General features: G+C 44.8%; 1 protein-coding gene across 3 annotated transcripts in view; it reads right to left on the bottom strand.

Annotated features, from left to right (window-relative positions):
- Positions 1–19,055, bottom strand: part of Thsd4 (thrombospondin type 1 domain containing 4) — a 537,636-nt gene that overhangs the window by 415,248 nt on the left and 103,333 nt on the right. For all 3 annotated transcript variants that reach the window (XM_063246801.1, XM_063246800.1, XM_063246799.1), the window contains one exon: positions 9,530–9,977. In XM_063246801.1, coding sequence (XP_063102871.1) covers positions 9,530–9,977 — 448 coding nt within the window. The remainder of the gene's footprint in view (positions 1–9,529; positions 9,978–19,055) is intronic.

The following is a 19,055-nucleotide window of genomic DNA, read 5'->3' on the forward strand; positions in this document are numbered from 1 at the left end:
ATCACTGTCAGTGATTACAAGTATTAACTCAGTTAGTCCTCATAATACTAAGGAGGTGAATATTACAGCTTCACAGTTTACCCACAGAGGGGCAAATGAAGGCACGGAGGAGTGCACAGCTGGGAAGGGCAGAGCCTAGATTCACATTTAAGAAGTCAGGAGGCCACCAGGCTCTCTCACTACCCTCCTCATCTCTTCTAAATTCAGTCCACACTCTCAAGCTGGTGCTCCCACTTTAGCGTGAAAAAAGAATCACCCAGAGATCCTGCTGGAAACCCAAACTCCTGGCCCTCCCCCAGAGATCACTATTCAGTAAGTCCCGGATGAAGTCCAGGAGTCCATATGTTATCAGCTGTATCCAGGTGACTCTGACACCCTAGACTAGAAAGAAAATATGCAGCTCTTTCTGGTTGATTTCTTTCATTTAGAAATCTTAAATAGAGCAGAGCACGACATGAAAGGAGTATGAAAAATAAAAGCAAAATCAGAATCTCTAATTCATATTGTAGATAAAGCAGGATCTAACTTTCTGTGTGCTTTTTAAAAATGAAATGATGTGGGTGTGCATTTCAAAGTGTTGTGTGTGTGTGTGTGCGTGTGCACACGCACGCGCGCGCATGTGTATGTATTATTAGAAGGGAAGAGAAGCAATCCCGGGTCCTTAAATATTTAAAAAAACAAAAACAAACAAACAAAAATAAAAATAAAAAATACAACTATGTGTAGAAAGTCTTTGGAAAGGGGCTGGGGATTTAGCTTAGAGGCATAAGCATCTGTCTGGCGAGCGCAAGGTCATGAGTTCAATTCCTGGTACATTTAAAGTTCTCAGGATTCATAAAGAAATCTCCTGAATGCTTTAGACACCAGTCTCCCAGAAAATGAAGGGTCATAGTGAGGAATGAGGCCTGGCAAAGGGCAAACAGGGCAGGGAGGCTGCTGGCACTAACCCCAGGGTGTTCAAAACCCGGCTGTGGCCACAGCCAAGCCATATGGAGCAAGATACTGTAAGAAGCAGGCTGTGATGGGATCCATAGGGGAAAAAAGGGTGGGAGGACAGGCAGGGTGGGCTGAGCGCTGACATCCCTGAGAAACTGCCAGGCAGGGGTTCCAGAAGACGACTTGCTGGCTGCCTGACTCTGGACCCAGCCAGGCTTCCGATGACACCAGCTGTCCCTGGGAAGAGGTTCTGGTTAAGATGCTTCTTTGTAATGAAGGTAGGATTATAGATGGTTTTGCTTCACAATTAAGTTTCAGTTTATTTCTACTGCCCAATTTTCCTGCTATATATACATATGCAATAAAAAGAATTAATCAGTATTGAGATCTTCCAAACATAGTGGCCCTGAGCCAGTTTTTTACACATGCAAAATTTCCATCTCATGGTACATTGTAATATTCCACTACTGCCCAGTGCTCATACAGACATCTGTAATGTCCACAGAACACACATGAAGCCAATCAGTCAGACAGTATACCAAGTCCATGGGCCACCAGCAAGTTCTCTGTGTCTGAACCTAGCCCAGAGCCCTCCTGATGGAGGCTCAAGGCAGCCTAGACCCCACAGAAGAAGATCAGGTGCTGGGGCAGCAAAGCACCATAGGAATCTGGAATCAGCAGAGCCTGCAGGGTAACTGCAGGATCCAGCAATCAGGTGACAGAGGAGGGTGCGACAGGAGGTAAGAGGTGCCCTGGCAGATGGCCCTGACTCCACTGTGACCCCGAGCAGTGACTCATGTGGTGCCAAGTGAACCATCACTTGGAGCTGGGGACAACTTTCTGGGGAGGAGAGGAACCTGGCTGAAGAGATGCAGAGCTAGTGGAGCCCAGGCGTGCAAGCAGGTTACTGAGACAGAACTGTGTGCAGGGGAGAAGGCAGAGTCTGAGGAATGAGGGCAGCTATCCGGAGAGCTGCCTGTTCTTCAGTACTTGCTAAACGCCAAGTACTCTGCTGGGAGAGGTGTACAGGTTCACTCATTTACACCTAACAACAACCTATACATGAGGAAACCAAAACAATGAAGAGTTCAATAATGTGCCCCAGTTCACAGGGCCAGTGATCCTCAAGTCAGGATCTGAACCCAGACATTTTGGGTCTGACACTCATGTTAGTAGGCCAAGGTCCAGTTGATTCATTCAGCCTCGAAGGTTTGGTGAAGCAATGGCTCCACCTTTAAGGACAAGAGAGCCAAGCCTCTGTTCCTGTCAACACAGCTAAGGAGGCTGCGGCAGGAATGTTGCTGTGAGTTTGAGGCTATCACGGGCTACATAGTTCAAAGTCAGCCTGAAAACATATCTCAAAAGCTAAATAAATAAATGGAGCAGAGCTATTCGGTGAGGATTAAAACCATGCAAAGCCAGAGAAAACAGGTTTCACGTCTCTTTTGTAGATCACATCTGTTTGTACTTGCAATGTCCAGGTGTGGGTTGCAAACCAATGCTTTTCTGGAAAAAGCAGGTCCCAGAGATCCTAAACTCAGTGTCAGTAAAGAAGTAAAGAGGCTGTGTTTAACATAAAATAAGACAATTTATTTAAAGATGGGAAATGAGAAAAAGAGAAATGACAGACGTCTACTCAGAACAAGTAGGGAGAATTTGAAAGTGAACTGCTCGTGGGCTGGAGCCCCCAGCTCTTTATTTATAAGGTTCCTACTTTCTATGTAGTCTCCTGGAATCTGATTGGCTTCCTGGCTGGTCTTTCTTTCTTCTGAGACAGGCTGGCCTTAAACTCACTATATAGCCCAGGCTGACCTCCAATTCATGGCGATCCTTCTGCCTCAGCCTCTGCAGCACTATAATGACAGGCATTGCCCCTTTCATTTTAACCTTGGATTTCTTCTGGCCATCCAACCTTTCTCTGTTCTTTGATGGAGAATGAAATTAGGAGTGAGGGCCTTAAAGGCAGATTATTTGGATTTATGAGTTAAGCAAAGGGGAAATTTGTGATTCTTATATTTATACCACTATCTGGGAATTTCTAGGTCCTGAGTTCTTTGCTTTTTTCTTCCTAATTGCTTGTCTTTAGCTGTCTTTGTCTAATTCCTCAGGGTCTAGCTGTTTTGTCTTCTAACTACTAGAGTCTGGCTGCAAAGGTCAAACTAATTAATTTTTCATTTTTTTTAATTTGTATTTTATTTATTTATTTTGGTACTGGGGATTGAACTCACGACCTCAAGCTTGCCAGGCAGGTGCTTACACCGCTGAGCTAAATCCCCAGCCCTGTCTTATTAATTTTTAATCAAGCTCAGTGAGGCATTCATCCCATCTTTTCCCTACCCATGGGGACTCCTATCCCTGCATAGCTGTCCTATTTTTATCTGCACACAATCTCCTCTCATTTTCACATTCTCTCAAGGTAAAGCTTCCAGGTTACAGATCATCTTACATTTGTTACACTTTAGATCAGTTGCGTCTTTCCGAGTGACCTTCACTGTGTCAGCAATCATCTCTTATGTTGCACTACAAGTTGGCCTGGGGAGGTTTCCTGAAAGAGCAGGTCCTTTACACAGGCATGAATTCTTGAGAGCTTCAGGCCAGAAAGCTGAGAAGGACATCGAGGGAGCCTGGTAGATAGACAACAGGTTCCTTTAGGACCTGAGCTTTACAGCCAAATAACACTCAGGAGAGAATCTTCCTCCAGATGACTCCCTTCTGCCCCAAAGAGGGTAGGTAAGGTGTTCCCACCAAACTCTCAAAGGGACAAAATAAAGATGTACTTCAACAAGATGGGTCAATCCTTATAAATAACACAGACCCTCTCCAGTGGACCATCAAGACAACTGCCTGGGGCTGCAATGACTCACTAAGAGTATTTCAGAAACTTCAGCTGCCTTTCTGGTGACCCTGAGTAAGCTGAGATGACAACCCTGCATACCATGACCATTGTTCAGGAGGCTGCCGAGGGGATCAAACACTCAATTTTGTAACTAATCACTTCCCTCCCCCAGGAGGTGAAGAGTAAAGAGCCCACAGAAGGTGCAGCCCAGGAATAGGACTTAACAGCCTACCTGGGTCAGACATGCATTTTTTTTCACCCTTGACTTTGCTCTGGATTCAATCAGACGATCACCTATCATAGCAACAGATGATGTATTTAACGTTACCAGTGAAGACATCTAATAAAGAGAATCTAGAATCCTGAGTTGCCATGAGAAAGTGGGTGAATGATCTTGGATAATACACTTGCTTAGCTACTCAAAACTTAAATTATCACATCTAAATGACAAGTCTTGGACCCATCCTCTGTCAAAGTCCCCAGTCTCCAGGATTTTTGTGAGAAAGAAATTAACATACACCAAAGTTACCAGATCACAACTCAGTAAATGTTAGCTGAATTAAGGCACCAAAGATGGATCCAACAGTTGTAGAAACCATGAGCGCCTGAAAAGCCTGTGTTCTGAGCAAACAGTCCCTCTCTTCTACAGCTGGAAAACAGGCTTCCAACTGTACAGCAATAGAACCACGTGCCCAAGTTTCCCTAGCTACAGGAACCCTGTCCCTACATACCTGTCCTACTGCACACACACTCCTCAAGTTAAAGCTTCCAAGTTCCAGATCAGCTAACATTTGTTATGCTTTAAATCAAAGAACGCAGCATATTTCTCAAATATGTTTAGTATCTTCTTTCTCAAGTTGCACAGGACAAACTCAACCTTGGATGTCTTTTGCTACCTCCCACTATCCTACACTGATTTGTTCTGAGTTGGGTCCAGGCTTTGATTTTTTTTTTTTAAATATGAATTTTTCTTAGTTCTCAAATACGCTTTTTTTCCACCCAGAAGAAGTTCATATTGTTCTCCTAGAGAAAGGTGTTTTCCTCTCATTCATTACATACACTAAGATCCCAAAGGATGTTATTATGACTATACCCATTCACCCAGGAAAGTGCTACATATTTAAATACTCCTGACAAACATCTATATGAATCTCTGCCTATTCCAGGATGCTCTTTTATTTCTGCCTTTTTCAGAGCTCTATGTTTGAGAAAGAATGCCTTATTTTCCTAAATAACTAGAACATATATCACAAAACTAAAGTATCCAAAACTCTTACTGTCCTAAGGAACATAAAGTTCCTTGTGACCACGACAGGTATACCATTAATGAGGCTGACTTCCATCCCCTCTACTGCATGTCGGGGCAGAGTCTGAAACACCACACAAAGGCACACATCCCATCATTCCTGCCACTTTCTGCAGCAGTTCTACAAGCCTCTTTTATGAGTGTCTTCATAAGGTATAACAACAACAACAACAAAAAAAAAAACCATGTGAGTGCCATCCAATGGAAAGGCAGGCTTTTAAAAACATAAAGTGTTCCCTCATCCTCCTCATTCACTCAATCTGGAGCCTGGTGACTTCTGGCTCTTTTCCCAAAGTCAAAATGATCACGAGAAGTAAAGGTTTTGAATCAGTGCCAGGAAGTTGTTTGTCAGTACCTCTTCCATTCAATATCAGACCAGACGGGGTGGAATTAAGAATCTGCGTGCAGACAGCAGCACCCTCAGCTACATTTGAGACTTGGCCAACATCTTCCCGTCACTGTCACTTACTCTGAGGCAAAAACAATTCCACATGGATAAATCCATCCTCCGGAGCGGGCCCCACCTCAGGAAAAGTGCCAGGGAATCAGGGATCTCACATCTATGTTCGCTAAAAGCTTCTTTCAGCCCCAGGGGTCCTTCCCCTCAACATGTTAAGTGCACTCTGTCTAAAGCCAGGATCAGGCTTCCCTAGGCAGCAGAGCCTCTGAAAACGCAAAACCCCATGTCTGCCTTGCACAGGTGATGAGCTCCAGCCCACCCATCCAGAGGGGCCAAAGTATGGGCCTCCTTTCTAGGGAAAAAGAGCAGAATTCAGAGCATTATGGAGAAGGCAACAATGAGAGATACCTAGGCCCTGGGACAAAGAGCATAAGGTGCCTTGGTGAGTTGATGCATTTAGCAAATACCACTGTAAACCCCAGAAACAGCTAATAGAAAAGGTTTTTTAAAGTACAACCCATCAGGCACTAGAAAGACTGAAGCCTAGCCTCTCTTTCCCCTAGCCTGAGCTTAAGTGAGTTTCCATAAAAACAAAACTATTGACTTGGCTCCTCGAGCCATTAGCTCAGCACTACTGGGGAGTACAGGACTGCAGACAAATCACACTGACTCTTCATCTTGGCCTTTCACTGCTGAGCACAGACTCAGGGGAAGACTTCACTCCTTGGAAAGACACCAACCAGATCTCACAGTGAGGTGTCTGAGCACCAGGCACTCATTTCCTCTTCCTAGAATCTTCCCCTTGCCTGGGTAATCTGCATTTCTCCATGATTCCTTTAGTAAATCCACTCAACTGAGGCCAACTCACCACCCGGGAATTTCAAAAAGCCAAAGAGGGGCTCAGTAGTAGAGTACCTGCTTGGCATGCCAAAGGCCCTGGGTCACTTGCCCAGCACAAAGAAATAAAACAACAAACAACAGTGCCAACATAACAAGTGTCATCCACGCTATCATCACCTCTGTCAGGGTCCATTTCTGCGAACCTCAGCATCCCTGACCCAGACCCCGATACCTGACCCCTCTAAATCAGTGTCACGCTGTGATCCTGCAGTAGTGACTCCTATAGAGTCAGGACTGGGTAACCTGGCCTGCACTGAAGAAAGGCTGAGAGACAGAGTCATAAGAAAAGATGGCTAAGATTGAGACTGATTCAAAAAGACCAGAGTTCCTATCAGGGCCCTCACCTCAGCTGCCTCTACCACACTGTAAGTTAAATAACTAAATAAACAAACAAACAAATAAATAAAAGGCTCTCCTCATCTCTGAAGTTTACATCCAGAAGTCACTAGCACTGAGCCTTTACTGATTCTAGTGCTGCCACCAGTCCTCTGTCCAGTGATGGAAGTGGATGGCCAGGTGACCCAACACTTCAGTTGTGTGTAGCTTCAAGGCAGTCACGCTAGTGCTGCAGACAGGAAATCATACAGGAGCCAAACAGGGCTGAATCTTCACACGCAAGATGGAGGTGGTGAAGAATTCGCTGGCAGCTGGTTAGTTCTCTATAATGTCACTTTCAGCATTTTAATACTTTGGTCCTAAGGTGACTGCCTTGAAGCTATACACAGATGAAATGTCGGGTCGCCCAGCCATCCACTTCCATCACTGGACAGAGGACTGGTGGCATGTGCCTGTCATCCCAGCACTCAGGAGGCGCAGGCAGGAAGACTGTAAGTTCAAGGACAGTTAACACAGAGGAACAAAAGGAACTCGTGTTTCACACATATTGTAACAATTCACTGCTGCAGGAATGATGCTTTGTCCTGGGTGACCTCATGGGCAGAGAACTCTCGGGAATCTGTTTCCTCTGGACTTGGTCTTTCTCATGGCTAATTCTGCTATGTGTGTTTCCACTGTAATAACTCATAGCCACCAGTGTGATGATGATGCCAAGTCTTTTACAGAATGATCACACCCAGGAGTGGTTACAGTGACCTATGACAGGAAGAATATTACAGTATTTATGAGATGTGGCCCAAGTCACAAGAAGCTATGAGATTATTAAAAGAATTATGCCCAACCATGGAACTCTTGCCCTAAGGAATACCACCTCTGGGTAAAGGCAATAAGGATGTGGACTCAGGGCAGTGGGTGCACCTGGAAGGACACTGTCCACAATGCCACAGTGAGAAGAAGGGGACTAAACTTGGGTTGTCTTACGTCAACATTTACTTCTTGGCCATGGGTTGGAGAACTTACTGTATATACTTTCAAAATGCCAGAGGACATTGTGGACCCATGGGTATTTCTTAAGACTTCTTGCAAGTCAGTCTCCGCCATGTTGCAATGACCTTGGGCCCCAGACCCAGAAGACCACCCCTTTCCCACAGGGAGAACTGTCTGGTGGGCATCATAGTTCTAGTAGTAAAAAGTGCATAGCTGAGTCAGGTGTATTGGTACACACCTATAATTCCTGCATACAGGATGCTGAGGCAGAAGGATACTATGAGCTCAAGGCCAATTTGGGCTACTTAGCCTGAGCGAGACAGTGCAACCCTATCTCAGCACCGCACCCCCTACACAAAGTGCATGCTTTAAAAATGCAAGTTAAGTGAAAGAAGTGCCAAGTAGATGCCAGCTGCACATGCAGGCCAAATGTGTTTTCTCTTTTCCTTTCTATTTATGGTATTCTTAGTTTTCACAATGAAGAGTTGCATTAGTCAGTGGGGAATATTCTATAATCAATTTCATTTTAACAGAACAGAAATGGGTATCCAGGAACAAGGACTATGTCCAATCAGGTACACAAGTAATTCCTTACTTTTTAAACTTTACTTCATTGTGATCTCTAGTACAAATGTACTTTTCTCTTCTTCCTTCCATGGCATCCAGCATTTTACCAGACCAGCAACAATTCTCAACTAAGACTTTTGCTTAACCAATTAGTATTGGCTTTAGAAAAACTACTGCTTTATAGATATCAATAATTCCTGAAGTCTGTCAGTGGACAAAAGAGCAATCCAGACATTCACACAAATTATTAAGATCACAAATTAAGTCATTTCTATGGACTCTCTACCAGGAAATATATGTTTAATAAGAAAACTGAATCTAACATTTAACAGCTGTCCTGTTGCTCAGTAACAGAGTATTAGGGCAGATTAAATTATTAATGAAAAAAATAGAGCATGTAAAATAGAGAGAAGAAAAAAAAACTCCACAGGTTAAGGAGAGGATTAAACAGTGCAAGTAAAGAAAGTGCTGAGTTCAAGGCCTGGCATGTCCTGAGGTTTAAATAAATGTACAGTATCTAATTAAAATGCATGAAGATGGAATTGATAAATATTTATTGAACTACCATCCAAAGAGGTATTCAGCCAGTATACACCAGGTCACTATACAAGGTCTTAAAATACTAAAATTCTCCCACACCAGTCAGTAAGTAAGTGCTTCATAGAGGAGTTCACATGCCATTCATCACCCCAGCCATTCTAGCTCTTCCCCTAAGACAAGGACAAGGAGATTCTTCATGACATCTTACCAGGCTCCTTCATGATTTAATACCTAACACGGGAGAGTTATGCTTGGAACAGCGGCGAGTCTCCAGCAAATTGAGTGGTACCTCCCCAAATCCCACTTCATTGGCTTCATGGCTCTTGTCCTAAATCAGCCAAACTGCATGTGACCTACAGACTCATGAGCAAAGAATAAATCTCTTTGATTTATATGGAATCATTGAGAATTTTGGGTTATTTGTGACACAGCAATTGCTAATATCATTATAAAGTGATTATCAATAAATGATTTCATAAGCAACACCTAAGTTACTAATGCAATCCCCTTACAGAAAAGTAAAGTATACGGGAGAGAATGCATAGAGAGCAAAGACATGGAAGGAGATTTTAAAGATCTGCATGACTGCACTATAAAGAAGTCTGTTGACAGGCTCCATCCACTGTCCTCCTGCCCTGTCTTCCACCTGCTCAGGGCCAACAAGACAGAAAGCAAACAGGCCAGCTGTTTCCACACCCAGCCTGGGCTGGCACGTACTTACATTGGTGTTGCAGAGCTTGTACTGCCGATAGGCCCCGATACACGAGATAGCTGCAGACCGCAGTGGCTGTGAGAAGCTCTGATCCCCTCTGTGGGCACCTACGTCATGGCTGCTGCTTGCTTCTGGGCTGTGGAAGAGACTTGAAGCTGCAGGGAAGCCTTGATCATGGGTCAAAGGCAGCTGGTAGATGGAGGCCTCCAAGGCCTGTTGTCCAGAATGAGGGCCACTTTCGCTTTGGTACAGAGGTCCATGGTGGGGGAGCTGGTGGGCTGGCATGTTGTAGCCATGACTGGCAGCAGATGTTCCCTGGGACCTGGATGGCCTGGATGCAGGCCTCTGTCTTCGCAGTCTCTCTGGCGTGTGTGTGGTGTCCGACTGCAGTGGTAAGATGTACGGGGCCTTGCCATAGCCATACTTGCCGGGACCGATGGGACCCTGGGTCCTGCTCCTGAAGACAGACACGCAAGAGAGAAGATGACAAGTCATACAAATTTTCATGTTAACTCAGACACTCTGGGCCCTGCTACAGGGGATGAAGAAGGGACAGACACTTGGGAGAGGACCTGCAGTGCCCTGGGGAGGAGGCAAGGTGTCCCAGAAGCAGTTAATGCCATAGAGACTGGAGCAGAGACTTCACAGAGGCTGGTGAGACCCAACGCCGGGTGGCAGTGAGTAACCTAAGGGGTTAGAAACAAGGTCAGGACAGCAGTGCTTCCTATGCTAGGGAGTTCAGGTATTTTTGTGGGTCACAGGGTGCTACTAAAGTTTTTTCTTGAGAAATACAAAGCTACTGTTGTTTCAGGCATTGTAACTTTCATATTCACTTTTTTCAGATATTATATATTTTTCTCACTCAACTGTGCCTGATATTCCAGATCCTGTTTCCATTACCATTTATGCCCAAAGAGCTTTTCAAGTAAGTGGAAATTAGTTGAGCAGCCAAAATCTAAGGCAGTCCTCAAGAGTGGCGTGCACTGCCCTGAATCCTCAGAAGATCTAAGGGGTTTGAGCAAACAGCTACTCTGTCACCACTGGGGCAACCCATGCTAAGTAACGGGTAAATGGTCATCTTCTCACGGGCATGGATCTTTTTCAAAACCAAGTAAACTCATGTGGCGGTAAAAGTTTGACAAGTAAGACTATTGGGGTATGGCAAGCCCTGAGTTAAAGGTATTTGCTCATTCCACAGCATAACAACTTCTACTGTGGCCAGTTTTTAGCTAAGATGAAGGCTCAATAGCTCTACCAGACAGACGAAGAGCAGCCCAGAATTGCACTGCACAGGAATTTATTGTGCAACTACTCTTTGCAAAGTACAGAGCTAGGAATGGTTTAAAAAAAAAAAAAAAAAAAAAAAAAAAAACCAAGATTCAGACACAGGTCCCAAGACCCCAGCCTTATAACTGAAAGCAATAAGAACATCATTTGAGTGAAGGCAAAGCCACCCACGTGCTCTGGGAATTCTGAGGCAAGAGGAAGTCCTTCCCTCCGAAGGGATCTGAAGAAGTGTCACCATCTCTGGTCTGAAGGTCAGGAAGCTCAGCCTCCCAGGCTCTGTGGAAGGATTTTAGCCATCTGACTCACTCATCTGCAGAATGACGGAACTAGATTAAATGACCGCCAAGGTTGCTCCAACTCTAAAATTATATGCTTCCATAATAATTAATTCTGCATTTATGTAAAATTGGAAATGCGCCCAAGGGTTTCCACAGGATGGCCTCATTAAAATAAGCCCATTAAAACAGCAATCAAGGTGAAACATTGATTTCTACCCTCCTGAGGAAAGTCTTTCTTCACTCTATGTAACCACTGAATGTAAAATGTAACACAGCCACGACTAATTATTAACATTTTTATCACTAATTGCACCTCCATCCTCAGCTGATATGGTTGTGAATTAAATCTCTTGGCTGCAGTGTTTATTTTGCCTGTAAGTATTTCTCGATTAATCTTGGCAACACTTAGGACTGGGTTAATGATGGAGGCTTTAACAGATGCAATTAAGAAGTTAGTCTTACATATATATAAAAACTTGGACGTGATTTGCTTTTTTCTTTCTTGTGGTAGGCCAGGTAAAATGAATGACATCATGTAAAGGCAAAGGAAGGAATTTCTATGTGCATATGCTTTCAAGATCTGACCACCTACCAAAAAACCTAGCCTTGAGCTATGGACTCAGTGGAGCCTTAGCTGAAGATAACAGAGAAAGGAGATTGGAAGAGTGCATCTCAAATGTGACAGAAGTTACCTGGGATCTTGTTCAGTGGTAAATCTGACTTTGAGGAAGTCCGAGGTGGTGCCTGGATTCTGCATTTTAACAAGCTTCCAGACAATGCCAGTGCTCTGATCATTGGACTTACAGCTTTAAAGGACAAAGTCACAGAACTAAAATTCCATGCAAAAACGTCAAAATCCCATGCAAATATTCCCATTGCAAATATTATTTTTAGTGGAGAGAAATAACAATGAGGTTAAAACAGAACTCTGAGTCTGTGACACATCTAAAAGACCTGCTTGCCTGGGACAGGCTTCTCTGTTGTCCCTCAGCAGTGGGCACCGAGACAGAATTGATCTCACTCTTGGGGAACCAAGCAAGAATCTGGCATTGGCACATGGCTTGTGTAAGCATCTTCCCCAAGGTTACCTAGCAACTCACGCCTAGGCAGAAATGTCTACCTTTGAATTCACAGTGCCCTATAGGATGTTTTGCCTAAATCCAAGAACCAACGGAAACCTACAGAAACAGCAACATCAATGCAAAGATGATGCTTCAAATCCAACCAGTTAATTATGATGAACAGAGTAAAAAGAACAAGCAGTCAAACAAGGTGTGATTAGGAGAGATTAAAGTCTTTGACTTAGTATACTTGGATAAGTGACAGCTTCTACCCCATTTGGGCAGGAAAATTCTTGCTTTCCTATAACTGGTCAGAGCCAATAATCCGGGTGCTTCAAAGTGGCCTCTACCCACGCAGAAGAGAGTCAGTCATGCTAGGGGCCTCCATAGAAGGGGACAGATTTATACAAAGTTGTGACAATAAGCACAGCTGTGGCTGAGTGGTACCCTGTGGCCAGATAACCCTCCCAGGAGGGCATACAGTCAATGCCCAGGAGCCTGTTAAGGTGATTCATTCTGCTCAGTCCACCAGATCCCAGCTATGGAATTTTACCTTGGAGTTCTGCTCCCCTACTCATCAAAATATTGGCTAATTTCTAAAAGTCAGGCCTTGAGAAAGCAACAGAAAAGGCAAGGTTCAGAGAGCAGAGAGGTGGAGGTCAACGGATTGCAGTGTGGTTTACAACCCAGACCTCAAAGTCAGGGCTCCTGAGTCTGAATCCTGGTTCTGTCACACACTGTGAGTAAGGCACTCTATCTTTGCAACCCTCAGTGTCTCCTAACAGGACCAGAGCTAGGCTGCTGCAGTGAAATCTCTTGGTTGGGTTTACCATGTCAGGGGTGCTCTCAGGGTCCTCTGGGTGCTGACTGGAATCTAAGGGTGATGTCACCTTACACCATTGCACCCTATGAGCCTCATGGCCTTGCTGCACTCAGCAAGAGGGCTATGATGGAAAAGACAGCCAATCATAAGGGTTGGGGAAGATAAACTGAAACTCCTATCTATTCCTAGTAGGAGTGTAAACTGTAGTCACTCTGCAAAAATTCCAGAAGCCCCTCCAAAAGTTCAATTGTGTTCTCTTATAACCTAGCAATTCCACTCCTAGGTTAACACCTAAGAGAAATGAAGAACATCCATCTACACACAACTTATATGTGAATGCCCAGAGCTGCATTAATCATAACAGTCAAAAGGTGGGAACAACTCAAATGCCTATCACCTAATTGATGTAGAGATGACACACAGTCTACCCTTAGCATGGAGTACGAGGCAGTCATAAAAGGGATAGGGTACTGATATATCCTGTAACACAGATGAACCTCAACAACACCCTAAGTGAAAGAAGCCAGAGACATTGCATGATCTTATTTATGAAATGTCTAGAACAGTGATGGTGAACCTTCCAGAACATTCAATGACACAAACAGTTCACCATAGGTTCACCACCACTGGTCTAGAACAACCAAACTCAGAGACAGAAAGTGGTTTCCAGGGGCGGTGAGGGCACCAGAAAAGAAAACGATTGCTAGGAGGAACAGGGTTTCTTTTTAGGTAATATGAAAATGCTCTGTAATTAGACAGCAGTCACTGTGGCATAATTTTGGGAATATATATAAACTTCTGACATACATACTTTAAAATGGTAAAATTTATGGTGTGTAAATCATAGCTCAGTAAAGCTGTTTTCTTTTTAAAGATGAGAGCATGGGTAATTCCCATCTTACTGTAAATATTCCCATCTTAGCTATAAATATGAAATCAAGGTTAGTGAAGGAAAATATATTTTTTCAATCTGAAAGCAGCTCTTACCATTAATTTTCTATCATTTGTTTCAACATTTATAAGCCTTTATTGGGTAACTTCTGAGAATCAGGTATGATTTTTTCCCCCTACTTCTCCCATTTTCCAGCTGTAACAGAAGTGAACAAAGCTCCTCCCCCAGTACAGCTCCATGACAGACTCACAGCAATGGATCCAAAGGGTTCTGATATCGCCAAGTTCCAGGCCCGGGTCATCCAATGGATGTCTGAGGAAGCTGCTGGTTCTTGAGAAAATGGTGGCAAATGGCCCTTTCCTCCTGACAGCCTGGCTACCCCTCAGGGGCTCTGTGATGTCCTGCCACCCTCTCCCTAGCTCTGTACTTCCCTGGAAGTGGGTCACCTCCAACCGTGCTTTGTAACTGACACTTCCCACATCTCTAGCTCCTTCCTGGACCCCTCTTCAGGGCATGAACCCCATATTAACCTTCAATCTGCAGCCTGTGCACAACCATCACCAGGGGTCCACATCTGAATCCAGCTTGTGGTAAGGCAGGTCAGGGGCAGCCTGGCTGCTAAGTAAGAAGCACCCAGGGGCTGGTATGCTGTGGCCCCAAGCCTGGCCTGCAGCATTCCACCCAGACAGTCCCACAGGCACCTCGAACTCAACAAAATCAAGCCAGGATTCATGTCTACCCGGGTGACAGCCCCCACCTTGTTCCATATCCTCTGTATCTGAGTCGTCTTACATTTCAAGGAGCATCAGTCTCCTGGAAGACTTGTTCCTCACAACAGGCGTGGAAGCCCCGCCTGCCAAGGGGCTGGCTCCAAAGGCCTGGGTTGGAGCCCTATGCTTCTAATGTGCCTAGCTGTTGCTGATTGGATATTGCACTGTGAGAAATGCCTTTCTTTCTCTCTCTCATGCCCAAGGTCCACATCCCTGAAAGTAGCTAGCTCATCCTCTCAGCCCTCCTCTGTGTAGAAAGCCCATGCCATTCTGCACACCATGGCCTCTGCTGCATCTTGTGTTCACCCTAGCACTGCACGGACCACCCTAGTCTCTCCTCCTAGTTTGTCCCCAGCTTCGGTCCGTGCTAGCCCCTCCTGGCAGCTACTATCCCTAGGACCATGTCCTGAAAGAGCCCCTATCCGCCAGTCAGGACTTAGCTAAAGCATGATGTTCACTGTGATGTTTTCCTGGTCCCAACCCACCCTACCCCTTAACTTTGCAGAAACAGTGTCTTTCTCCTTTATCCTCCCACTGGACACCTAATTGTCACAGCACATCATCTTTCATCATGCTTAATGGCTTTCAAACCTGCTCTAGTGCACCAGACCACAGGCTTCCATAGCTCCCAGGGATTGATTGGGCTTTACTTACACCATGGTAACTCTTCGCAAGGGCTACACGTAGCAGGCACCCAGGAATTGCATTCTGGGAACCTGAAATAGGATGTGAATGAGTAGCTTCAACCACTACTACCCAAGGGTAGAAAATGTCACCTTTCCACTGCTGCATTTGTTTAATAGCTGTTGTATAAAGTATTGTGTTTTATTAAAAGACTGTTAGGTGATTGCGGCCACCTCCCTCTACGTGGAAATCCAAGTGTCATCTGCCAGGTGGACACTGGAGAAGACACAGGTCTTTGGAATGGAAAGACAACCCAGCAGGGCCTACGACACAGCCTTTATTCCCCAAAGGTTCGGAGGATTACAGGTCAAGGGGGCTCGGTGCACACCCAGCAGGGCTAGAAAGCCACCCACATGCAACTGTCAGCGGCTCGTGCTGGACCATGGCTTCCTGCCTCTTTGCCTGTGTTTCTAGGACAGAGTGGAACTGGCAGAGTGAGAAGCCTGCCCTCCAGAAGCCAGGCTGTTTGTGTATCTTAAACTTTTCCTGTTTATTTCCAATCTGCTGTCCCGCAGAGCTCAGGCAAGTCTCTGTGAAAAGCCAAGCCTCTCAGCTGTGCTAACATGAACCCCACACAGGCCATGGCATCCACAGAGCAGCAGCCCGGGGCTTGCAGACTGCTGGGAGCCACAGGAGGGGAGCCCAAGAACAGGGCTGTGGGAACTCTGCAAAGGCAGCTGGAGGGAACCTGTGCTTGGCGTGTGCTGAAGCCTCCTTCAAAGTTCAACCTTGGAGGTTCTCGGCTTTTCAGCAGAAAGAAAGGTGCTGTTCTCTGCAGTGGGCACCTGCGTGGAGTTCCACAATAAGTCGGATTCTCCTACAGGGACCTGGGAAGGAGGCGGGTTGGGTGGAAGGAAATTTACCTGTCCAGTTGGTGCACGGAAGGCAAACCAGAGGAAAGAGGAGGTCAAGTATCACAAGCTCCCAGGGACAAATGGCGATGTGTGGCACCTGGGGGGTGCTCTACAGCAGGTTCCAAGTGTGTACACACTCCCTGCTTCATCCTGTCACTGAGGAGACAAAGCACTTCCTTCCACTGGACATGGGTTTTAAGCTGGGAGAAGAGGGTGGGAGGTGTGATTTGCAGAAACTCTGAGTCACAGTCTCTTAGTATAGGTGAAAATAGCTTTTACAAAAAACCCAAACTAGGAGTCTAGGAGCTAAAAGTTCTCCGCAGTTGTTGTTCTGGCTGCCTACAAAAGTGTACATAGACGTGGCTTCAGAGAGCCTGGCTGCAGCCTTCCAGACCTACAGGACTCCCATAAGCCCTACCGGGATGGAAGTTAAGCAACTGGTAGCACAGTGTGACTGTGCCTCGGTAAAGCCACACTCCTGGCTCCTGCTTGTGGAGTTCTGAGGTTGACTCTGAGGTTGACGGCACCAGAGAAGGGAAAATGCAAAGATCCGCACAGGGTGAGAAAAGACATCTTTTAATGTGAACCTTTACAGGTCTTGAAGAACAGAGCTCCAGAGATCCGGCCATAGAGGGACTCAGGCAGCTTATTCACCCACCCTCTTGGTAAGCACCTGCAGCTTGGGCCTGGAGAAGAACCATTACCTGTGAGCCTACTGCCAGGCGAGCTGAAAATCAAGCACCCTTCTCCTGCCTGCCCTCTCCCCGCTTAGCTACTGGGGATAGATGTTTCAACATCTCTTGGGAGGATGACCATATGCAGTATAGCAAATAGTAGGGGATTTCCTTCTATCTTCTGTTTGAGGGCACAGGTTGTTTTCACTGTTTTGTTATGTTTCTTTTGCTCTATTCAGTATTCTCAATTGGTTTTACAGTGTTCTATTTTTGGTTTGATTTTACAATACGTAATTGACTGGACAGCTATTGTTAAGTTAAAGAGATATACCATAGTACTTATTACTACTATCCCAGTATCCTACTGTGAAATCCTGTACCAATTTCACTGCATTGTCTCGATTGGCTTTGTTCTGTCTTGTGCTGTTGCATTTTTACTACTTTCAAAATTAAAAAAAAAATACATGTTAAGATGCATGCATGTGTAGAATCTATAAACAGTTTATGAGAACTGATCTTATGACAACTGATGAAATGAACAGATACTTTGAAGAAAAGGAGACACTAAAATAGCCAGTGCTGATCCTGGAGTGTCATAATGTGAAACCCAGCAATAGCGTTATTCTTTATTCAGAGTGATTTTAACCTGCTTGGGATTATTCAAAGTCAACATAATTGAAGATATGGGTAACTGCATGTATGTTTAAGTGTATAGGATTGATAACCATATTTCTAAGTTTTTGTTGGATAGTTGAACAGAACTGTTTGCAGTCTCACTGTTTGAATCCCAACTTTATATACTCCACTTTAGTATCCTGAATAACGATTTGTAAGACAATCTGTAATCATCAACTAGTGATTTCTTACCGTTTATTTTTTCTTTGAAATTATGTATTATTTCTACCCATTTTCTGTTTTTTTTGTCTTTCTTTAAATTCAGTTTTAAAAAGACACTACAGTACCCAATGCTGATCACGGAGTGTCATGATGTGAAATCCAGCAATACTATTATTCTTTGTTCAGAATAATTTTAACCTGCTTTAGTTTGTTTAATCTAAACATAAATGAAGATATGGATAACTGCATGTATGTTTAAATGTATAAGATTGACAACCATGTTACTAAGTTTGTGTTGGACAGTTGACTAGAACTTTTTACAGTCTCTCTGTTTGAATTCCTACTTTACATGTTCCATTTTTGTACCTTGAACAATTATTTGTAAAACGACATCAACTAGTGATTTCTTACTGTTTTTTTCTCTGAACGTATGTACTATTTCTACCTATTTTCTATTTTGCTTAATCTTTCTTTAAATAAAAATTAAAAAAAAAAAAAAGAACCTTTACAGGTCTTGATGGTCAAGAGCCAAAGTCAAGGGCACAGCTTCTGCTACTGGCTATGAAGAAGGCATGGTAAGCTTGGAATTACCTTCAACGGCAAAGGAAATGAAGAGTTTGCCCACAAGGCAGGACTGAGTCAGCAGAGGTCAGGCCCGGGTGCTGCTGTGCACGATGGGGAGCAATGGAGACCCCAGAGAGGTGCAGGGGGCTGCAGACACAAGGACTGTCCACAATGTGGGACGCTCACACTCAATACTGTATCCTGCCTGCCTGTGGAAGGAGGGGCTTCGTGGTCCCAGTGTGACACAGAGCATGCAGGGACCAGAGGCCACAGCTGACAGTAGCAGTCACAGCAAGGGTGGGAGGCGGCCAGTGAAATAAAACAGGCCTACAGAGGAGCCCTCTCTGGGCCCCAGGTAACGCCAGGAAGGAGGGAGAGGAAGGGGCACTGTAAATCCCGAACTAACCGGATAGCAAGGAGCATCAACACATTGGGACTGGAGCGTGTTCCCATGGTGGCAGTCTCGGGCTCGTGGACCAGGCCCCTACAGAAGCACCAGCCGTGCTGTTGACCCTGAGTGGCGAGTACAGATCATAAACTTAAAACACAGTCTGAATGTCCTTAAACACAGCAAGTAGGGACTATTAATTACACAGCAGTACACTGAGCTAGGGTGCCATGAAATGGTTTAAAAGATCTGTACATACAATGATACAGGAAGGTCTCCAAAAGACAGGTAAGCAAAAAGGAACCAGCTACTGAAGACACTGAACTGAAGACATTACCCATGCTCCTATGAGAGAGAGAGAGAGAGAGAGAGAGAGAGCGAGAGAGAGAGAAACACGTATATGTACGTGTACGTGCATTCAGA

Source organism: Cavia porcellus, unplaced genomic scaffold, assembly GCF_034190915.1.
Source record: "Cavia porcellus strain 051 isolate PalLab524CR breed Dunkin Hartley unplaced genomic scaffold, mCavPor4.1 scaffold_4, whole genome shotgun sequence".
NCBI classification, from domain to species: Eukaryota; Metazoa; Chordata; class Mammalia; order Rodentia; family Caviidae; genus Cavia; species Cavia porcellus.